This window comes from Terrapene carolina, unplaced genomic scaffold (genome assembly GCF_002925995.2).
Source record: "Terrapene carolina triunguis isolate 2854851 unplaced genomic scaffold, T_m_triunguis-2.0 Scaffold67, whole genome shotgun sequence".
Taxonomy (NCBI): Eukaryota; Metazoa; Chordata; order Testudines; family Emydidae; genus Terrapene; species Terrapene triunguis.
The window spans coordinates 28,759,570-28,784,161 of record NW_020664418.1 but is presented as its reverse complement, the minus strand read 5'-3'; the positions used below and the strand labels follow the sequence as shown (position 1 = coordinate 28,784,161).

The window sequence follows — 24,592 nt, the reverse complement described above, 5'->3', positions numbered from 1 at the left end:
AGTATATCCTAGGAGGAGTTCCCTAGGTATGCTAGGTACTATTTCAATTACAGACACAAAGTGAATCAGAAAAAACTCATCAGTATGACAAATAATGGCTGCCTTGCTAACTTCTAGCTACTCCTCACAGTTTTAGTAGTAGACTGCTTCTTGAAGCTAGCAACAAAATATATAAAACAGTGATTTAAAATAGTCTATAGTTTAAAAATCCTGCCTTTTGCACCCTTTATGAATCCATAATCTTTGTGGGCTATTGCATCATGGTACCTTCTATTTAATCGTGAAATAGGCAACATCTCCTCTAAGGTACCAGGAAAGAAGGGTAAAATTATGTTCTGACTTTTTAAAGGGTCTCTGTAGTACTGTAACACTGCTTTGCTCACCAGGATGCACAGAAGTCACCATCCATGATACAGCCTATTCCCACTGGTGTACCTGGCCTATTCAGTACCAGTTTCTGCCTCCTCACCAATCTTTTTCACTCCATCTAGGGTACTTTGAGTCCTATGTGGTGGGTAAGAGGGAACAGTCCCTGTATCAGGAGTGCAGGGACTTGCATTTATGTCTGGCTGCTGCACAGGGCTACAAAAAGGAGAGAGCCCTCTTTTGTGTCCCCATTCACACACAGCAGCTGAGTCAATACTACTTAATTTCCATAACCTAGGACAGAAATGACTGACATTCACTTGGGTCCTTATCCTGCAAACCCCATGGAGGTGAAATTCTTCTTTTTGTATTGAAGGCCTATACACTGTTTAAGTCCCAAGTTAGCCCTCAAAATAAGATTTACGTGGTGCATACACTTTATGGTAGTCCTCTCCACTGGAGTACATTTCATGCTGGGGGCATGGAGTGGCCATTAGCTTCAATGGGAGCTCCACACACGGCGTGCTTGCAACAGAGAGCTCAGAGTCTCATTTCTTAAATGACAAAGTGAATTATTCACTACCTAATTAATTTGACCCATAAAGTTTGAAACACCTATGATCCATCAGCATGATTTCTACTTCAGTTTAAATGATCAGTAAAAAAGCAAGAACATTATTGAAGGCTGCAAAAGTCATGTAACTTCATAAATTTGGGAACTAACTTCTTGCACCAAATTTCATTAAATGTGGGATGTAACAATAATAAATTATAGCTTCACAATTTTCACCAACATATTCTCTTTGCTCACAGATATCCAAAATAAAGCACTAAAAATGTTACATTTAAAAACTTTCCCCTTGGTCGACCTACTTGTGACTGGGTATTGCAGAACACAGAGTTCTGCTCTGATATACCTTCTGAAGTCACTTCATTTTCATTGAGTTTAAGTTCTAACAAAATTTAGCCCTTGGTATAGAATGAACAACCAATGCTTTGTAGTCTCTTTCATACAGGTAAAACGGGCAGTGTTGGTGCTTTCAACTCTGACTTTTCTTCCTTGTATGAGTTTAAATTACACTCTTAACATAGTTCTTCTGGTTTATTTTCCTCTTTTAAAGTATTTTTAAGTATTTCATTGATATGCTGTAGGGTCTGAGTTTCCTTAGAATCCAATAGCATGTCAATAGCCCCTTTCAGATTTAGCTGAGTTGTGAGCTTTAGCCTTAATTCATATTCATAGTATATGCTGTAAGAGCTCCTGAGAAGCTATTACAGTGTATCCTGCAAATACATATTAACAACAGCACAGATTGCCGATTATGGATCCATAGTAACAAATACATACTAAAAATGTGTATGAAAAATAAATATTGTGAATGCATAGTAGCAGTTTTTAAGAACATTAGCATCTCAGTTGCTTTATTTTTAATATCCAAAGTGATTAACCCATGATATGAAATAATCCCTTGTAAAACTCATTTTAAAAAGTATTGTAGCTGTGATTGAGAGAGAATTACAGTGAACATCGAGAAAGTGTACTTTATTTTGTCATTCTTAAACACGAACTTGGCCATTTTACTTCAGAATATGCTTCAAATGCACACAATAATTCTCTGGTTAAGATATTGTACGCCAGGTTTCATCCCCAAAATATATTTGTGTGTTCTGGTTCTAAAATCTTCAAAACAAACAAGATTTCTATGGGAAATATTGACAAATCTTTATCCTTCAGAGTAAAGGATTTGTAAGCATTTCCTAGAATACCACCCTCATAAGTTCCAATTACATGTTTTCAAAGATGTCTTTTATCTCAGTGAGATGAAAGGGGGCAAAATTCTACCTTACATTCTTTGCACACTCAAAATTCTCACTGACTTCTACAGGAGTTTTAGGTGAACAAGGAATGCAGGATTGGGACAAAAGGGTGTTAAGATTTCTCCAGCGTATAATATTCTCCTTTAAAATGTCAGAATTTTGTGGTACCAACAACTACCACACAGTGGTAGGTACCTATTTTTATTTCCCTATAGTTACAATAGGAAATGTTGTAACTATGTAAATGCAGGTAAATGTTGATTTTTCTACTGATGGCTACTGTGTAAGTCATTTGTGGTAAGAGGCATCAACTTTTAATTTCTTGCTCTCATCACCTAATTTACTCCCATTTTTTAAAACACAGTGTGTATGTAGCTTAAAACTTTAAAACTTGTTTTTTTAAATGCATCAGGAATAGTATTTTTATGAAGAAAGTGCATAATCCTTTGCCAAGTAATTTCAGTCTTAGATTTAGTGTCACAGTGTGACATTTTTCAGGTAAGAGAATGCCAACAGTACTTGAGGTTCAGTGAGATCTCAAGATTTACAAACTATGAGGTGTAAACAGATTTGCCCAGTGCTGAATTCTGAGTAAAAATAATTGAACGGTTGGAGCCTACAATCTGATAGGCATTCCATAACAAGAAATAGGAAGGAGTTAAAAAAATACCCAACATCTTCTATACTTATATTACACAGAAGTGCAAGTGCACTTCAAATTCATTCTGATTTTAAAGGTATTACCAGTTTCAGACCTATTGTTCATATTTAAAATGGAGAACATAACTAGATCCAGTAATATCTCTAGAACCAGAATGGAAGTAAATGCATCCATTGTACATATGCTTCTGGTTCTTTTTTTTTTTTTTTTAATTAGTTTAATATGTAAACATATTATATTCATGGCTTGAGGGAGCAAAGTCAGTAGGAGGGCAGGAGTGGTGCAATGGTGGATAGCATTTAAAAGCTAACCAAAAGAAGTGAGTCTTGAGAGGGTGGCAAAGGAGGAGAATGAGGTTGCATGAAACACAGAATCAAGAAGGTATTACAAGTGTGATATATAGTGGAAGAAAAAGAGGGGACCAATACAGATCAAGGGTAATGTAAAGGAGTGACCAGACAGGCAGAGGGAGAATGATTTGAATACTACAAAAGCTCAAAGGGAAGAGATGCCTGAGCATGAGGGGGGAACTAATGCAATCTAATGTGTACCTGTTTAGAGGAAAACCCACAGAATTTGGCTTGTCAAGCACATATTTACAGAGCAGACTTAATGTACAAGCAAAAAAGGGAATCTTATACATTATAGATATTAATCAGCAACTACAGTTAAGAAAAAGTGCATAACCAAATAAAAATATGAATGGAGAAGTGTAGCATTTTCAAAACCTCCTAAGTGACTCCAGAGCACTTGAAAATTGCTTTTGAGAATACGACTCTTAAGCGCTATGTTCTTAAGTCACTGAGGTGCTTTTGAAAATTTTATTCCACAACCTTTTTCATTGCAGTAGGATTAAAGCTGTAAATGTAAGCTGCAGTTTTAAGTCTTTTACTCACAGAACAGCATATAATAGCACAGTAGAAAATAAATAAGCACTACACAAAATTTAACAGTCTCCTGAGGTCAGTGTGGCTCTCCACCTGAAGAGCAACATCTTTTCTGTTTCTTTTGAACAAAAAGGTGTAATTTAGAAGCATTTTTAAAACCTAGATAAAATATTTTTGCACAATATGTCTTCAATACTGGAAAGAAATCATACCGGTTTTGGAAAAAAACATAGTTTTCAACAGATTTTAAGTGCTAATAACTTCATTTTAAGCTAAGCCAACTTTTTTTTTTAAGATTCAGTATATTAGAGGAAAAATAAGTACCATATGCCTTGGCAGTTCCTATCCTAATTACTCAACTGTATTAAATAGCTTACTAAAATCCATGTAGTATATAATTTATGCAGTCTCTTTTTGCCAAGTACTTCATTGAATATTGGTATTTATCACATTTAAACAGGGAACTCTGTCTAAAATAGGTACTTTTTCAGGATAGCCATTGACTTAGCTATATTAGTTTGTAGAGCAAAATATCTTTTATAAATGTTGTGAATTAAGTTTTGTATAGTGAATTTTGTAACATATTTTCCTCTAGTATTAATATTCTTTATATTACATGGCTTCTAATCTCATTATGTACTCTTTTTTTCCACAAGATGTGTTCTCACTTGCAGAGATAAACATTGTATTGCAATTTTCAATAACATTAAAGCTTCTAATAATCTGAAGTCTCTCAATGTTCAAATAAGTACATTTACCATCCTTATGAATCAGCATTCACCCTACTGAATCACCTGTGAATCCACAATTTAAGCTGAAATACTCAGTGTTAGTTTTCCCAACTACACAGTTGTGAGAGCTGCAATTAATTATCTTCCATTATTACTGATCATCAATTAACTCAAAAGGTTGCTAAGATTGTGAGTGTGCTGAAGAAGGCAAAATGTAATGACATAATTTGAGATTGGTAGGACAGTAAATTTCTCTCTTGTTAATAATTAAAGTAGATAACTTATGTTTTTATTTATAGCTTCCAGAAATATCCGGCTCACTTCTCTGTACTGCAATATCAGCTAATCATCTGCTTGTCAGGATCTGACTCAAGCGCTTGTATTTTATTATTGACATACTCTGTATCACATGAAGCCTTTAATTCTTGCTCACTTATAATAAAAAATTTAAAGTTTCTAATTAATAAATGTAATATGTTACTATCTTTGCATGGCCACACTACAGATCTGGGTACATGTAACCAAACATCATAGATTAGAAGAAAACTAATTAGCGAGGGCTGAACAAGAAAAAACACATTACCTGTTTCAATTTCCCAAACATAAACTGAATCATCTTCGCATCCGACAATTAGCAGATTTTCAGCAAGGTGCCATTTTATCATCTTCACAGGAAACAAATGCTTCCTGGCATGTAAGAGACATACTCTCTCCTGAAGGTGTAGAAGTGCTACTGAATGATCACTGCATATACAGCACACAATCCTGTGCCCGTTTAGCTGCAAAAACATATAAATAACTCAATTTTTATTATTATTTTTTATTGTTTTTATTGTGGTAGCACCTATGAGCTCCAGTCCTGGACCAAGAGCCCATTGTGCTAGGCACTGTACAAACAAACACAAAACAGTCCCTGCCACAAACTATATTCATTTAGAAACTAGTGTTACATTTCAGCCTGCATTCCAAAAATTGTTTGAAAAGATTAACTATAAATCTGATCTCCAAAGGAAAGGTACAATCCAATGCATGTGTATTGGATCCTCTAAAAAATCACGTACATCAACAGGTGGGCTATTAAAGCAGCAACTATATAATCAAATATACTCAGTAATAGAGGTTTTCCCTGGAAATAAAAAGAAATGAAAAATTACTTTAACTCAAATCGCTATTCATCTGACATAAAATTATGTATCAGTTCTTATGACACAAAGGCCAAAGGCAAAATATCGCCAGTGCAAAAACTAGGTATGTTATAATTGCATTTTGCACTATGTGGATCTGTTCCTGTAAAAGCCTTATTTCGACAAGTAATCCTTACTGACACAGGGTGGAATTCACCCTCGGGTAAAATTCACCCCTGTCCAAAGGACCAGAAAAATGCCTAGGTGCCATGTAAGTCCAACACAACCCCTGAAAACAGGGCTTAAGAGATCAGGTTGCCACCTTTTGCCACAAGGGTGATTTTCACCTAGCAGTGCAGAGAGCCAGCACAAGGCCCTATGAACCAGTTAAGCCTTAAAACTCTGTGTACATGTAATTTCTGCCCAATATCCTAGTATTTACTCCTGCGGCAAGCCTGAACCACCGCCTACTGTATTGTGTCTACCCTGCTATTTTTAGTTAGCTAGCTCAAACAAAGCTAGCGCATGTATGTCTACCCAAGCTGGAAATTACACCTCCAGCTGTAGTGTAGATGCACCATAAGTGGACCTTGTGTAATAAATAGGTTATTGCGCAGGCCCTTTGAACTAAGGTGTATTTCACCTTTAAGGGGTAAAATTCTTGTTCCATTGACTTCAGGGGCGTCTCATGTAAGTAAGGGTTTGCTGTATTGAACCCTGTACATTTCAAAAATGCACAAGAATATTAGAAATTAAATAGTACTAGAGCTGATCGTTCATTCTGAAGTAAAAGATTGTTTCTAAAGCATCTAGTTAGACATGAGAAAAAGGCCAATAGAAATTTGCTAGGTATCAAAACAATCAAACACAAATATCTATACATAACTAAGTGTTATTGGCCTGATTCTCCTCTCATAGTTTTTACACCAGCGTAACTATTGACTTCAGTGGAAGCCACTTCAGATTTACACCAGCATACATAAGTGAGAAGAGAATCAGGCAATTATGTGCCCTCTGGCAATTATGTTTATTCAGAACTAGTTCTCTCTAAAAATGCCACATTCAGACAGGAAAGTCTTGATTCTCCACTCCAGTTCTCCAGGTTGATGACTTAATGGGACCTGCACTGATGTAACAGTAGCGAATCAGACCCCAAAACAGGAAGCCAACGTAGATCTCACACAAAACATAAAGTAAGTAGTTAGTAACTGGGAATTAAGTTACAAATAAAATAAAATTATTACTGTAAATGTTACTCCCCCCCGCCCTCCAAAAAAACCCATCATATACTCTGTCTTTACTTACTCTGTAGTTCTCTGGTGATAACAACAGGTTCATGACTGGACCAGCTTGCAGAGTGAATTGATGCAAAATTTCCTCCGTAAATATATCCCACCAGATCACACAAGAATCCTGGCCACCTGACACCAGCCAACTTGGATCAAACCTGGCTGATTTACTGTGTGGATAAAGTAAACAAGTAACACTCCTGCTGTGGCCCTTAAGAACTTTGGAAGGCAAAGTATCTGTAAGACAAAAATGTTAGATAAATGATTTCTGCCCTTTACAAAAAAAAAAAAGCTTACAGGTTTTTACTATATATGTGCTTGCAGTCAGGAAATCTGTACGATGAAATGTATTCAAGAGTAGTGTCGGCGCTAGGCATAAGCAGACTAAGCAATTGCTTAGTGCCCCGAGCAGCTCACGGGGGTCCCCTATTCGCTTTTTTAGTATGTGTTGTCGGGGTAGGGGTCAAAAATATTCCTGCTTAGGACTCCCAATGGGCTAGTACCATTTCTATTTAAGAGCTCACTCCTAAATGAGTAAGAGTTTTAGGCCAATATAGCCCTTACTCAAGATCAAATTCTTTTCTCTATGCCACAAAAGGCACACAACAGGAGCACTGATCCACAGCTCCTGAGCTGCTGCCACTCTGCTATATTTTTCCTTTTTGAGAGGGGAGCCAGAGGTAGAGGGGACTTGAGAGGAGAAATGATCAAAAAGGAGCATAGCCCAGGATCTGCAGGAGGGAACCCACTGGATCTGAAACCTTCCGCACCTCTCTCAACTACAGAAAGACTTTGGATATGTCTGCAATGCAATGTCAGCCTAGGGTTAGAAGAATCTGAGTTAGCAGACCCTGGATTTGGTTAACCTAGGGTTTGAGCGTCTACACTCTTTTGTAACCCCAGATTAGAAATTGCTGAACCTTGTGTCCCAGCTTCGGGCACCAGCATCCACACTGCATTTGCAGGCCTGAGTCCTACCACCCATATTCCAGACTTCCTCGCATCCTCGCAAAATGTGGCCGCTCTAGTCCTTTGTTCATGGTGCAATGTGGGAAAACTTGACCGTTCAGAGGAATTGTGGGGTACTTTTGGCAGAATCTCAGAGCACGAGTCCAGTGGGGCTGCATCTATACTGCAAAGCAATAGGGCTTGAACCCTGGCTCCCAGCTTGACTCAGGCTTGGACCCTCCACCCCTGTGGGGTCCTGGAACCCTTTGTCTGAGTCCTGGGTTAGCACAATTTGTGTAGACAGAAGAGGGATTTGGCTTGAAGCTGAGTTCAAATGCTGGGCTTACATTGCAGTGTGGACATACCATCTGTTTCTTTGCAATATGTCACAGCCAGCTCTCTCTGTATATGAACAGAGCATTGGCTGTGCAGAGCTGGGCTCCAATGTAGTGGCTGCAGAGGGGAGAGAAGTGGTTCAGTGCTGGTGGGGGAACATACGCTACCATTTTCCCCTTGGCACTCCCTGATCTTCACCCAAGAGCCTAGGGCCTTTTCAACTGCTCAAGTGGAGGGGAGTACAGGGTCCTCAGTCTTACTTGAGTAAAACTCTCAGTAAGCAGAATTAAGTAAAGACTACAAAATGTCTCCACACATTTTTAAATACAAACAAAACTTAGGACCAGACTCTGAAAATGCTTATGACTAGGCATAGTGTTGATGATCCCAAGTAGTCCTATTGGTACTATTTTCTTATCGGGCCTGATTCTCCTCTCAATTACACCAGAATAAAGCCAGTATAAATGAGAGGAGAATCAGGCCTCATAAAAAAATTCATCACGGTAACGAATCCATGCTCAATTGCAAGTATTTGCACAATCGGGCTCCCACTTCTTTAATGGAAAAATGCACCTGGAAAGAACCTAAGGTGCATCAACATATGCATATAACAAATTAAAAAGTGACCTTATTGTATTAAAAAGAAAAAAAATTAAACCAAACCAAAACACACACCAAGTTTTAAACACCTTCTGAAACTGGAGCAGAGGAAATGTTTCAATTCTTTCAAGATTAAAATAAAGATTCTTTTATATATGCTCTGAAATTCAGGATTAAAAAGATGTGTTATAATCTAGTATTATTTTTAATTAGGGTTAAAATGACAATTCATACCAAAAGAAACGTGGATATAAAATACCATTCAGAAGAAGCTAGTCAACCAGACCGTGCACTTCTGAAAATTAAAATCAGTTAAACCAATGGATTTGGAATAATTTAAAGGCAAGGTAATTTAAAGGCAAGGTAACATGACCCATATTTATATTTGACTTACGGTGGCAATTTCTTCACCTATATAATGAAACAGTGCAAGTATACATACTGTACAATACTAAACAAATGATTCATGGCAACATATCCAGGGGAGAGCAGTATAAACATGTAATTGTTCATGAGAAACAATATTAAATAAAAGGGAAAGGGATCAATTCTGCCCTCAGTTTCATGGGTGCTGCTCTCAGCAACACCACCAGGACCAGGACTTGTGTAACTGAGGTCAAAACTGAGCCGTCATGTCCCTACTTCCTGCCTTCTTTTTCATTTAGAGGAATATGAAAAGATGCTTGATTAAAAATTAGATTAAGTAGAGTTGCATTAAAAACTTACGTTTCAGCAAGGAAATGTCTTCTAAAATTCTTGCTTTGGCAGCATGCAAAGCAAGTGTTACGAAAATTTTCCCATCTTCACACCCACACACCAGCTTATCAAGGTTGGGCACATATATGGATGAAGTGACTGCTGCACTTTCGGTCCCATCTTTAGATGCACAAATATGATCAATAATGCCTTCTGACATAGCACGATGTTTGTCAAAATCGTCCTGTAGAGTCCAAGCTGCTGCTATTGGGATCTCTAGCAAAAAGGAATAGTCAAGAATAATTCACATGAAATTTCCAGGGATTCAACAATAGAGAACAAGTCAGAGAAGTGACTGATTGTAAAAAAATTATAACAAATAAAAAGCACACTTGCCTCCCTGACCACCTCCTCCCAAAGAGCCTGTCTTTCATCCTGTGATTTGGAACAGTAATTGTACTTTTTCCACACCAGTTGGATCACATGGTCACTCAATGGGGTAACCTCCATGCACTGGCATGTGTAGGCCCAGCATGACAGCCCTTTCCATGGCATTTTGGCCAGGGTGGGCAATCTCTGCAAGGATTGTGCCTATGTTTCTCCCCTCCAGACCTATGCATGGCTTTATTGGTGTAGAGAGCCTTGTGTAAGTTTTACAGACCAGAGATGAATTCTACCCTGAATGACTAGAGAAGCTCCACTTTCCCGGGTGACTTTTCATGAGAACTGAGGAAGCAACAATGCAATTAAAAATTGCACATAATATAGAAAATTGCCTAACCTTTTGGAGAACCATCAAGCGTCGACACTGGGACATCAGGAATATGCCACAAGGTGATTCTTCCAGATGCTTCTCCAGAAAAGAGAATCTTATAGAAAGGTTCCTTTCTTTCATTCATAAAGCCCATAACAAAAGGAAAACTCTGTGACAAAAATAACAGCAACTAGTCAACATTTCCGTATGAAAAAATAGATTAAGACAATACAGTCTCTAATTGCAAAATAAAACTATAATATCTGGAAATACATCTAGAAATAAAGGGCTGAATCCTCAGCTGTGGCTGAACTTTCCTCAGCCAGTGGCTGCTCTAAAGCCAGGGCTGCTCTAAGTTGCACTGGCTGGTATGACCCTCTTAAAGGCCACTAGGAACACAGGGACTGCCAGAGTGCAGCATTGCTCTACCCATGCTCTTGCCACAACTTATACACCAGGCCAGGAGTTGGGACTGGTGGGGAAATGCTACCCAGGGTCTACACCACCTGTGAATACTTCTACGCCAGGAGAATCCGCAAGCAGCTTGTTAAGTAAACTTTCTGCCTGCTTTGTGCTGGCAGTTTTGCAGAAAACAAGCAGAATGGGGGCAGGAATTGGGCCAAAAAATTCAGCTAATATAAAACCTAAATTATCTTCATAACAAACAGAACAAAAAAAAACCTGCATTCACAGTAGATTATATGATACAAGAGAAAGCAAGTCTGGGGACAGTGTTTTGGCATAAATACTTAATGGCCTACAGTGTCATCATTCACTTAACCTGCAAGAAGTTACAGGGTATATGGCTATAATATACTTGAAGAAAACAGACTTGTTACTGACATCTAACAGGTCTCTGCTTATTGTGTTTCATCATTAACAGTTATTGTACAATGCTGAGAGAAATACATGTGGAATGCAAATGCTATGTTTATTGATAGCTGAAGTCATACATTCTTCCACTGGTACTGGGAATCTATACACCCTCTTTAATCAGAGACCCCTGAATGTAAGGACTAACACATATGATACTACATACTCAATTCCAGTAGTGCCCAAACTATAGGCCTGTGCAGCATTTGACAGTGGATGCTCTCATGGTCCTTATTTCCAACTTTTAAACTGCATTAAAATATAGGTGAAAATACATTAACATTCAGATTTTCAAAGGCACAAAATGCCATTAGATGGATATCCAGCTCCTACTTAAAAGTCAATGAAAGCTGGGCTTTTAACTCTTATTTTGGGGGAAGATTCTCTAGGGCACAAATAACATTCTCATATCACTTTTCCATATAAGCAATTGTTGGAGTTGCAACAAGAATGTTACATGATTGCAAATGGGAAGAGAAGTCCACAGAATTATAAATATGGGTGCCACTATGAAAAGATTTGGGAACTCCTGCTCTGTGTTATGATGTAGCACTTGGAGGTCGAGATGTACAGCCTCACAAGCTACTTTGACGTCACACACTCGATTTTGCCATAAAAATCACCATGGATTTTGCCATGAAGTTAATTAGACAGGATGAAGCCAAAGATCAAAGAATAAGAACAGAAAATGGGTAGAATGTGGATACTTTAAAAAAAAATAATGCTTTCATTTGTTGGAAAAAATTATACATAAGCTGCTCTGCCATCATAGTGACACAGTTATTGCTAAGCCATGTATTTTGGCTACTTCTCTTCCTTGATGGTCTTTGATCTTTTGACATCCTTCAACTATTATCCTATCTGATTTTAGATCACAAGTGTTTGAGGGGAAAAATAAACTAATGGCTATTGCCCTTCACATAAAAATTAAACCTGATAGGTTTAGGAAAACTATGCAGCAAAAGTGGTGTCTAAAATCCTTTACCCAGCAACAAAAAGGAGGGACTAATAAAAACCTCAGACAAGCCAGTATATTTAATAGTGCTTTTGGTGGAGTACAAATAAAAATATGCCTTTCTCTCATAGTCCTGACGAATGGTTTAAGGGTCTGATCCTGGTCCACTTAAGTCAACATCAAAAAAACAAAATTGACTTCAACAGGAGCAGGTCCCACATACTTTTTCATAGCCAAATAATAAATAAGTAAAATTCCATAAGTACTAAGTCTTAGCCTTGGTCCAATGGTTGCTGTCCTTACTCAGACAGAATCCCTGTTAAAATCAATAGGGTTTTTGTTTTTGCCAGAGTGGGGACTGTAGTAACCAATCCTTTATTTGTATCTTCCAATCACTTAATTTCCGTTCATTCAACCAGCCATCATCTTCTCTAGTCACACAGAGAGGAAAGCAACCATTCAGATGTATTCTTTCCAATAGCGGAGTTCATTTGAGTCACCCATTGTCAAGTTGGTAACTAGTAAACTTACAATTGGCACACACCCAGGCACACATTTACAATTGGAAGTATAAGAACTCTAGATCCATCTGACTCTTCAATTTCCTCTGTACGAACTTCCCTAAACTTTAGAAACAGCTTCTTAGGCCTTAGGTGCCAATCCTGCAAAGACTTACACATGTGCTTAACTTTACACACTGAGTACTGCCAGTAAAGTCTGCTCACACTGGAAAAAAAGTTAAACACATGCATAGGTCTTTGCAGGATCAGGATAGGAATCTCTGTATAATGTAATGTGTTCAAAGACCTGATTACAAACCGTTTGTGGTGGATGCATTTTGTAATGAACTAAGAGAGTCCTTGGGCCCAAACAGTTATGCATGTGTAGTCCTATTGACTTCTATAGGAGAATTCACACAAGTAACTTTTTGCAGGATTGAGTCCCTTGGGTGTAAGGAATTCTTAATATTCTACCTTGCCTTTTAAATTTTAATACAAATTTTGAAAATTAACAAAAAAATCTTAACAAAGAGCCTTTTGTAAAATACAAAGTATATCATGGATTCACCATATTTGAAAGTCAAAATTAGAATCAAGGAGTAAGCCTTATTTATTATATCAATACAACAACTAAACCCAGTTTGACTCAATGCCTTAAATGTCCAGTTTGCTGAGAGTCTGTCTAGTCATTACAAGCAAAATATGAAGCAACTTTTGAAGCTCATTGTACAACATTCTCATGTTACCTTATTTTCTTTCACATAAGTGGAGCAGAGTAAATGAGGATAAACAGTTTCTTTGAGCACTTTTCCATCGGCAGGATATATGCTTTTAGAATGTCCACTGCATAATTAAAAAGAAAATCAAATGCTTTAGAAATTGGTCTTTTTAAAAGCAGAATGGTTGTGTCCAAGATTCTCAAGTTCAGCTAAAGTTGTTGGGTAAGTAATTACAAGTGATTTCTTTTTGAAACCACAGCACCAGCTGCCCAAGTTCTACATGGCTAATCTTATTCCTGTATCCCCTGCTGTGTCAAACAAAGACTGAGGGCTGTCAAACTCAGGGTAAATCTTCTAGTGCCAAAGTGTTTTTGTTCTGGTTTTTCATCATTTGCGACATGCGGGGATTTTCCATAATAAACCTCCCAAAGTTCATCTTGTACCTGAACTTTTTGTGTTCATTTCCAATCTGAGCCCACCTGTTCAGCAGCTGGTAGATGTAACTGTGACCATCTTCCGTCCAGATGATGAGTCTCCAAGCAGCTAGCACTTCACCACCAGCAAAGCACTGACCACTTTTGTTGAATTCAGTGCACAGCAAGGAAAAATCACAATAATCATAGACCTAAAGACAGAAAAATGATAGATAAACATAAATTAATACTATGTGTTTCCTGTTGACTATTTCATTTTAATGCAAATACTGGCTTTGAGCAAAGATTCAGAAAGTAAAATATTTATGAGACTGTTTTTATGGTCTACATTCAGACCACCCTATTAAATTCAATGGGGTTACACTACTGTTAAAACACAGTAAGATCAGAATCAGGCCACATGATTCTAGGAAGAAAAAACTGCCAATTAAAATAAAAACAACATTAAAGGCTTAAAGGTAGAGTTACAGTCAGGGGGTTGGGAGGAGGCAGGGGATTTGTTTGTCATTCCAAAATTCATCCTCTGTGTAACTACATTGAGTTCAGGAGTGAATGTGGCCTATTAGAACAAAACCTTCAAATTTCCTCTTGGGAGAACTTTTACATTCCTCTGTTCATGATCACACTACATATGTAGCTTCTTTAACCCAATACTGTTAGATCCGCCCACAGTTCTATCATCTGGGACACACATTTGTTCTTCATCATAGTTTAATTTAATCACCATGCAAACCCACATCTTTCCAGGAGTGCATAGCAAAAGATGGCTGTCCCACTCCCAGCTCCTCTGAAAACACATAGGCTGCTATTCCACAGGGCCTCCTCTCCTGCAGTTGCAGGAGAATGTAGTGCGGTGGTCGGGGGGGCAGCATGTGGTATGGTGGCATGGGAGCATGTGGTACTGACTTTCAATGGGATTTAGGAACCCAAGTCACCTTTGAGAATGAGACTTGGGCACTGCAATACAGAGCAGAGCACAGCATTAAATACCTTTAAAAATCCAGGCCTATATCATCTCAGCTACGCAATTAAAATAACTGGTGAAGAAATGGAGCAAGCAGTTTCCTCTAATATCCCAAATAGCTAGTGAGTACTGTTTCATTTGATTTAAGGAGGAAAATAACTACTTACATATAAAATCAATCATGTTCACTTTTCCAAAATGCTACTGAATTGCTAACAATGTTATATAGGAAGCATTAAGTACTATGTGTAATGCTGTACCTTCCAACAGTTTGCGAGCACGACTAAGAGGAGTCTTTCTGTGTATGTGCAAAATCTTATTGCTTGGCAGTTTGTACAGTCCAGAGCTTTGGATTCTTGCTCATATACACTTTGCCTCTCCTAGATATTAGAGGGAAAAGTAGTAGTATTAGACAAACAAGATATTCTGGATCTTCAGGCTACGAATTTTCTGGAAAGAAACCAGCTATTAAAAACATTTTGTAAATACAGACGTTCAAAATGCAATGCAAACTGTAACTTTTCATTAAACAGTGAGTTCGGGGTAGGATTCATGGCCCCTGTAGAGATGATGGGCATTCTGTGGGGACTGCCTTCATACTCTCATTTAAAGGAGTGGCAATGAGGGTCAGGGAGGGATTGGATCAGGGAAGAGCATAGGCAGCATTGATAGATCTGCCACTATGAAGATGCACTAGCCATTGCTCCATGTAAAGCCAACAAAGCCATAGCAGTCTATACGCTCGCAGTTTCAGATACACAATGGCCAACAGGGGATTCTTTTCCTAGAGCATAGCAAACAATAGTATCGTCACTTGAGTTGTATGCTGGGTACATGATCTTGACTTAAATTAATACTTTCCCACGACTTTTAGGGGTCATTATATTCCTATCCTTTTGGATTTGAATGCATGAATGGCTTGCAAAAGAAAAAATCCTACTTTTTGCCCTTTTCAAAGTGAATATCAAAGGCTCACTATCGAGGCTGACAGGCCCAAAATAGTTATGTTGGAATTATTTTTATTAATTATTGATCACATCACAAAATACTGACATTTTCTGCCATGAAACAATCCCCCTCCCATCATCAATCCTCCGCAAGAAGGTCTACAGTGGTCAGACAATCTCAGCTGTTAAGTTAAAAGCAAAACAGCCACTATCACAGGCAGGAATGTCATGGCATCCTCTTACTCACCCTTGCATCTCCAGGAGGGAATTACAATTGATGAGAATTGTGCTCTCTAGGTATTTGAAGGAGCTGTATTCTCACTAACTCTGAACCCCTCCCATCTCAAAGGGCAGAAAAGAAAAGGATCGGCATAATACCTACATATGCTTGTGTTATGTCTGTTTGTGACTGGTGGCTGCACAGTCACTCAGCGTTAACAGCAACAATTTCAAGGCTGCAGCAGCACTAGTTATCTAGGACTGATATACTGAATGGAAATGTTAAACACAGACTTTTTATAACAATGAACATGTTTTTAGAAGTGACATCAAACTTGACAGCATCTCTTTAAGGGTCTGATCCTATCAATTAATATGCACCTCCCATGAGGTGCTCCTACATTAAGGTACTAATGTAGCTAAGCGTACTCTGGAGAAAGGAGGTGCTGAAATTGTTGCTAGTGTGGCTAAAAAGGCAACCTTCCTATTTTAAGAAAAGGATTATACAAATTTGAGTCCTTTATTAGTGATAGTACTAATTTTTTTATATAACAATATAAGTGTTATGGATCTCATTGCCACAGGAAGTTGTTGGGGCAAGAATTTAGCAAGATTCTAAAAGGAACTGGACATGTATATGGATATTAAGAATACCCAGAGTTATAATAAACAGCAACAAAAATTTTGAAAGGGATATTAAACCTCATGCTTCAGGATTTAAGTCAATCCCTATCTATTAGAGACCAAGATTTGAACTAGTATGGGGGCCACATCTGTCTACTGCAGGGTTCTGACATTTTCCTAAGCATCTGGTTCTGACCACTGTACTAGACTAGATGGGCTTATGTCTGCTTCAGTCTGGTCATTTCTATGTTCCTGTGTGCTTACAAAAAGCAAGAAGTTGAATTCATCCACATTTTAATGCTACTAATGTCAGTGGAGTTACCCCATGGATGAATTTGGCCCAAACCATCAAAGTCCTTGGCCTAAAGTACTTGCAGATTAAGTGGATCAAAAGAAAAGCTAGGACTCCAGTTTCAGCTCAAACAGGTTTCAGGGCAGCTTTGGTGAGAATATTAATATTCATAAACTGTTCACAATAAGTAGACTTGAGGAGAGAGGGTGGGTGAAAGGCTGTTCCAAATGAAGAGAATAGCATGAAAGAATATGAAAAATAGACAGTGGGAGAAGGAGACAAAAATAGTATATAGGAGACAGAAAGAAGGACCAAGAGAGCATACAGGTAGAATTATGCAGAGCTTTGAACATAATGTGGAAGGAGGGAAGAAGGGGTTTAGAGGAGGGAGTGACAAGAAAGGATTATGATCTTAGCATCAGTGTGGAAGAATAACAGGCAAGATGTAGGAAAGCCAGAAGATGATGCAGTAGTCAAGGCAAGAGATGTACAAAGACATGGACTAGTGTTTAGTGGAAATAAGAAGGATGGATTCTAGGAATTTTATTGAGAATGAAGAGATAGGGCTTAGTAAGAGCCTCAGCCTTTTCAACAAACATGCTTACAAAAATAACTAACTCTGTTTAATACACATTCACAAGACATTATGTTCAGATTCAGTATTTTTGTATCCTCACAATACTTCCATGTTCTATATGTTACATTCATGTTTTAGGTTAAGACTTCATGTTTCATGCAAACTGACCTGTATACTGGTCACTGATGAGGATAGATCCCATACTTTAAGATCTCCAGTTACAGATACTGCTACTAGTGAATCTTCTATAAAAAGGTAATACAAAGCTGTTTAATATGAAACTAAATTCAAATCACTGTGACTTGAGCCAAATGAGAACACAAGTACCACCAATGCTACCTTAGTGCATACTGGAGCTCTGTTTTGGAAATACCAACTTTAGTCTTTTGGACCTGATGTTCCAGACTGTACACATAAAACAGAATGTCTAATTTGTATGTGCAGTCACTGTATTGTGAAGGGAAACAGGGTCCTTGTATATAGAAATGCTCAACCATGCGCTTAACCATCAATCTCATGTGCAAATAGGATATTTGATCAAGGTAACTGTGTGAGCAAACTAGGTGAATAATTGCACAATCACTTTGTTAATGCAACTGCACATAAACACTTTTGAAAATCAGGCCATGCACACATATAATCTCCCTAATTTCACACTCATATAATCATTGTCACAGGTAGCCTATTAATTGAGCTAATTATTAGCAAAGTGTAAGAAAATAATTCTTTCCAGCTCTCAGGTTTCTGCTTAAGAAGCAAAACACAGTAATTTAAGTCTGATTGACATTAAAATGTAAATGTATCTTCAAGTATCGATATTGAAGTATTTTGCATCCTGAACGTATTTGTGAAATATAACAATATATTTAACTAACTATAATTAAAATATAGTATAGAAAGAATCTTTAGGCATTTGCTGCTCTATATAAAAACAAGACATGACTGGCCGGCTTACACGCTAATTTCTGCATGTCACTACTATATATGTACCTTGAATCCTTGTGGAGTGAACAATGCACATGCCACTGATCCAGTCAGAAGACTGAAAAGATATTAAAGTGTGAAGAACAGCCAAAGTCTTAGCATCAATAATGAGGACATCTTGATATTGTCCACAACACAGAAGCCAGCCATCTCCTGTCATTCGGAAGGAGCAATGGTAATACTGTCCAAATGGAATTAAGCAAGAAAAGGTTAATAGAGAGAGCTATACAAGTTCACTTGCATATTATTTCTGGCTTTCATACACACCATTTTATAAAATTTTAATTAACAAAAACAGTATTTTAAACACATGAAAACTTATTTTTAAACTGCATCAGAATCATACCGGTGAGCCAATTAATACCTGTATATAATTCTGAACAAACAGAAAAAGAAGCTCCCTGCTTCGTCTCATGACACTAACATTCTGAAATGTATGATGGTAAGATGAAATTAATGCAAATGAATGCTTATTGAGGAGGCCTCAGCAGACACCACATCACACCAGAGCTCCATAATCTATACTGGCTAGCTATTAAATTCCTGGTGGAGTTAAAGGGGTTAATTTTACCCTATAAAACCCTAAGGGGGTTTGGGATTTGTTCAACTGAGAGATCTCATCTTTCCCCATCCATGAGACACTGCTGCCATTCTGAAGGTGCTATAACCTAAAATCCACCAGTTTGAAAAAGAAGAGGGCTGATGGTAGGTTATTTTCCAGGAGGGATTCTCAACTATGGAATTCACTTGTTTAAAAGAAGGCCAAATTTGTCAGTATTCAGCACATTTTTGGTTTTGTAGGTGTCTGAGGGTGGGATTGGCTATTGGATGGTGGATTCAGAGTAGCTAATGTGGGTGTTATTTTGGGCAAGTATTATTATGGCATGCATGTACATTTGGATTTTGTGTGATTTTTATTCGTAATTGTATGTGTAAATGTTGTAAAAATGTCTAGGGCCTGGGACTGTTGCTTCAAATAGAATCTAAATAAATAAAGTTGTCAAAATAAATTGAGTGATCATGTACTAGCATGAAAATATACTGCTGAATTATACTTTTTTATTCATTGTTGCTTAGCTCTCTATATTTTTAGTTTTGGAAACTTACTCCATTTTGTTACAGTTAACTAAATAATATCTGAAAATTATAAAGAGTTACATAAATAACAAAATGGAAAAAAATATACACATCTACACACCACTAAGAATGCATATCTGGAAATGTTATCATAACTGGAAACATTACTTTGGCTCCATAGAAACACAGCAACAAATGCGTTCAACCATTTGTAGCTACTGCTATTCTTTAAAAAAGCAGCTTTCAACTGGCAGACTTGGACAGTCAGCCCTCTAGGAAGAGAAGATCTCACATTTACTTAACCACAAATGATTAACAGGCCTGTTGCTCCTTGTGTTCAAGTTTCATTTAAAATGGCAAATGTTCAGTTTGCAGTGTCCTGACATCTGCCATTTTCTGCTGAGGCATACATGAGTACAGAAGGAACCTATGAAACTAGATTTGTGAAATGTTAATTAGCAATCAAGCAACATTTTTCATGTGCTGATACCATCAAAATCCACATGTGTCTGCACCCATCTCATGTAGGTAGGAATGCTCTCACAAATACTAGCAGCAATCAGTACTTCTAGAGCAGTAATACCAGGCAGTACTCACTTTTGAAGGCTATTCTTTTAAGAATGATGATACCTGTCCTACCTACATTTTTTTTTTCAATTTTCCTCTTAGATACCCATTTTCTCCTTTTATCATCTTTTCAATGTCTCCACACACCTCCTAGTGAGGGGTGCTAGTCTTTCCTGGAGATTAGTATGTTGTTTCTCCTGCCCTCCCAAGCTACCTGGCATTGAGAGCAAGGTATAATGACTCTACCTTTGATCTCCTATAACAGCACAATGGACTGGTACTAAACCAACAGGCTAGCCCACATATCTACCTCTTTTTAATAGTTCTCCTGCTCCTTAACTCTTTACATCCAATTGAGCCACACCCCACAGCAGAACATATTGGACCCACTATTACAACATTATTGCTGTTGTATATGTATGGTAATATGAATTGTTGGGGAGTGATTTTCATTACAATATGGCATACAGGCCCCAAGTCTGTTGATAAAACTATAAAAGTGCATTTGATTGTTAATTGACAAGTTGAAGAAAAAAGGTCATTTAAAAACTATCATTGATATTAATGCTTATGTCAACCAGGCAAGCCAAAAAAGTTGCATGGAAACAGTATTACCTCTACAAGCTTTGAAATATTTAAAATTTTCCTGTAGCTTGGGAGTCTCATGAAAGCTCTAAAAAGTTCTCAGACTTTCAGCACTTGCAAACTAGACTTCCACACTCAAGAAAAACAGCATTTTAATTAACTTAGGGGCCCTGAGCAATTCTTTCATGAACACATCCAGAAATAAACCAGCAGCTCTCTGAATCAGAGCCACTCCTAAATCATATACATACATATTTCACATACACCCCTCATTCTCTAGCATCTAGATACTTAGCAAGTACCTGGATATACTTCAAAGCAGAGACTCGAAAGGGAATTGACTGAAGAAAGATTTAAAGCAATTTGACATCTAAAAATAAGTGTTCTACTGAGCTCTGTCATGAATGAAAGTGCATTTTTGGAAAGAGGACCTAGTATTTTCCTGTAGGTTAGCAGCTAGGCAATCAAAACCCTCCAACTAATTTATCTAGGTTTAAAAGTAAGATCACTAGCAAACTGTCTTACAAAATATTTGGCTATAGAGTTTGCATTTACCCATTTTCAAGACAGACGACCTTAAACTAACATTTTCCATGTTGCCCTCATGAAGGCCAAAACAAAAACCACAAGAAATGGCCTTACTGTGCATCAATACCTGAAGCTCAAATGTCACAATCAATAAATATATGGATATTACTTTCTAGAAACATTAGTGGCTGAAAAAGAAATGCTTCTATTTGTCTGAGAAATAGAGGTGAAACACAAAGCGGAAATTTTTTTAGTTCATTTCCCAGATGGAAAATGAAACAGGAATAAATAATAAATGGTAAGATGCTACATATACTGCAACAAGTTTTTTGCTCTCTGTTTTCTTCCTTATGAAGTATGTTACATTCACAAACAATTTTCAAACATATTTCCCCAAAATCAGAGATATAATAAATAAAATAATAATAATAATAATTAATAATGTGCAACTCACATTGTAAAGCACTGAAATATTCAATGAAAAGTTGCTATACTTACACAGATTGCTGTATGCCTATAAGGAAGGTTTGCGTTCTCAATGCACTGTCCACTAGTGACATTCCAAACACACATCTCCCTGCCAAAGATAACTTCATATTACTCTCTGTCATTTCCACTCAATTGGCTGGAATAATTTTGTGCCACCAAGTTTTTCTTTAGTACTGCACTTTTGTGGCTTTTTGTTACAGATTACTGGGTAAGAAAATGTTGTGGTCATTAGCAAGGGATGACATACAGTATCTGTTTCTTTTTGTTTTGGTAATTACACCCTGCTGCCTTGCAGCAAACCCTACTTTAAGGCCAAGTCTGGCCTACAACAAATTGTAGGTATACTGCCATTATGGCTCATCAATGTGTCACCATAACTATCATTCGCTGAAACTACATCCTCCTGAAAATGATTCATTTCACTGAACTTAAACTGCACATTTTGAAAAGAATAATGCATCTTCTACAGCACCAGACTTTAGTTCTTGAGATAAGCTATCATTTTCTGTTAAGAATAAACAGTGCCACCATGAGGCTGTTTCTGAAGTCTATTTCTTCAATACAATACATCATTTCATATATATACTACCTAATCAGTAATAAAAATCAAAGGTTAATATTTTGAGAACAAGCTTTCAAATATTTTTGTATGTTAGCCAATGTACTTTACTTAAACCATATTCAACATGCTTTGGAATTAATGTCTAGTAGTTGTTCAATCAAGTTTACCTGGCAAGTGAAACCCTTCTGAGGTATGTCAAGTTGTCAGAGCTCGGCAGCTATGGGCCAGTTCCACAAAGGTATTTAGGCTCTTAACTTCCATTGATTTGAATGGAAGTTAGATGCTTCTATATCTTTGTGGATCTGGGCATACATGTTAAGAAAAAAAAAAATCTACAGACTGAGTTAAATAAATGGTAACCATTATTCTTTCAGCAATTTAACCAAACATGTTATGCTATTCAGAAAATAATTGTTTCACAGTGTTGTCTGGAAGAGAATATATTAGGTTTACATTGGAAAAATAAAATCTCTTTATTAATGTATCAGAAAAACAATTTAGAGATTTAAACTTCAACTGATCATTGTTAATTTCATATAATTGGCTAATCCAAAATGATTATTCAGTGTTTATTTACCACTGTGTACACTGTAAATAAAATCTGCATGTGGTATATTCCAGAAAGTTAGCTAAACAGAATGATTTCTAATAATCATTGCCTGGTGGCCAAATTCTTCTCTCATGTACTCTGGTGTAAATGAGGGGTAACTCCACTGACTTCAGCATTGGATATCTACACTGGTGTAACTGAGAGCAGAATTTCACCCACATTTCCATATTTTCTGCATGTTGCTTTGAAACGATAAGAGTTTGTTCTCTTCCTATGAGTAGGTAGAGAATAACACATTATAAATATTGTATCATGATGCCTTTTTTCTCTGACCAATACTGTCCATATCAGTGGATACAGGCAGGTGGAAATACACCTCTACCTCGATATAACGCTGTCCGCGGGGGCCAAAAAATCTTACCGCGTTATAGGTGAAACCGCGTTATATTGAACTTGCTTTGATCCGCCGGAACACACAGCCCCCCCCCCCCAGCCCCGAGCGCTGCTTTACCGCGTTATATCCGAATTCGTGTTATATCGGGTCACATTATATCGAGGCAGCGGTGTATAAATCTTAATGGAATAAATTCAACATTTCCACACAAAAAAGGACACTAAGAATTGCCCATTATGCATTTTTCTGAGGAATATCAGCGACAGAAAAGAGGAAAGGCCCGGACATTTTTAAATGGAATTAGAGGGAAACTTTTTCCATGCAATGTTCTTAACCACAATCCAAGAAGACAGAAACTTGAAAGTAGTAAAAGGACTGATCCACAGCCCAGAGTACACAATCTGACAAAGCTTGCCTCTGCTGAAGACGAGGCATCCTATTTGTAATCATTGCAGCTTCATATTGCAACCTTCCAGAGCTCAATGGTGAATGTCTTGCCATTATATCAGAGTGGTAGCCGTGTTAGTCTGTATCAGCAAAAACAACGAGGAGTCCTTGTGGCACCGTAGAGACTAACAAATTTATTTGGGCATAAGCTTTTGTGGGCTAGAACCCATTTCATCAAATGCATGAAGTGAAAAATACAGGGGCAGGGGTTGCTTTACCAAGTGTGAGGTCAGTCTAACGAGATAAATCAATTGACCTCACACTTGGTAAAGCAACCCCCATCCTTTCATGTATTTATACCTGCTCCTGTATTTTTCACTTCATGCATCTGATGAAGTGGGTTCTAGCCCATGAAAGCTTATGCCCAAATAAATTTGTTAGTCTCTAAGGTACCACAAGGCTTCCTCCTTGTTTTTGCCCTTATATGGTGCACCAAAGAAGTTGCCAGTGGTTCTGTGGAATGAACATTTAAAGGGTTCTGAAGACCATTTGTCCTTATCTATACGTATCCCAGATACACAATACAATCCATCCAGTAGTGAGCTTTCATTGTTTCTCCAAATAACATATACATATGAGAAAGCTTTTAGTCTTTTTCTAAGTCAATTTTTACATGTATATAGTATTTAAGCAACGGAATACTTTTCCCACTTAGCACTGTATAGATTAGGGCCAGAAAAATGGAAGGTCAGAATTAAGATGAAAGTTAACCTCACTTTCAGTACAATGGCCAGGATTAACTTTGGGAGTGTAAGGGGAATAATACAAAGTTAATTTTGTAGGTCTCCAGCCTCTTTCCTTCACCTAGCTACCAAACTTCTCTTTGCCACTGCCTCATTTAACCAAGGCAGCAAGCAGGGAGATGATTTCTTCAGCAGCAGCCCCCTCTAGAACAGGGCTGGGAATCCTGCAAGCATAGAGTGGAGTTACAAGGTGGCAGGCCCCTTTAAGAGGAAATGGGACCTCAGCCCACCTGTGCCCAGATCAGCTTCCCTCCCCAGGTGGGTAATAATGAATGAGGTAATGAAGTCATGGGATTAACTCAGGCTAGACCTTGGTTTGTGAGAGAAGAAGGGATGGACTCCTGGAGTAGCG

The 24,592-nt window shown here is 37.7% G+C and overlaps 1 protein-coding gene across 1 annotated transcript in view; it reads right to left on the bottom strand.

The window, feature by feature from the left end:
- The window catches only part of WDR72 (WD repeat domain 72), a 184,097-nt gene that overhangs the window by 145,170 nt on the left and 14,335 nt on the right, over positions 1 to 24,592 (bottom strand). Inside the window, exons 4-13 of the mRNA XM_026648548.1 lie at positions 21,554 to 21,632; positions 18,305 to 18,479; positions 17,483 to 17,559; positions 14,916 to 15,035; positions 13,737 to 13,882; positions 13,285 to 13,381; positions 10,238 to 10,400; positions 9,487 to 9,732; positions 6,893 to 7,113; positions 5,047 to 5,242 (exon numbers count right to left, since the gene is read on the bottom strand). Coding sequence (XP_026504333.1) covers positions 5,047 to 5,242; positions 6,893 to 7,113; positions 9,487 to 9,732; positions 10,238 to 10,400; positions 13,285 to 13,381; positions 13,737 to 13,882; positions 14,916 to 15,035; positions 17,483 to 17,559; positions 18,305 to 18,479; positions 21,554 to 21,632 — 1,520 coding nt within the window. The remainder of the gene's footprint in view (positions 1 to 5,046; positions 5,243 to 6,892; positions 7,114 to 9,486; positions 9,733 to 10,237; positions 10,401 to 13,284; positions 13,382 to 13,736; positions 13,883 to 14,915; positions 15,036 to 17,482; positions 17,560 to 18,304; positions 18,480 to 21,553; positions 21,633 to 24,592) is intronic.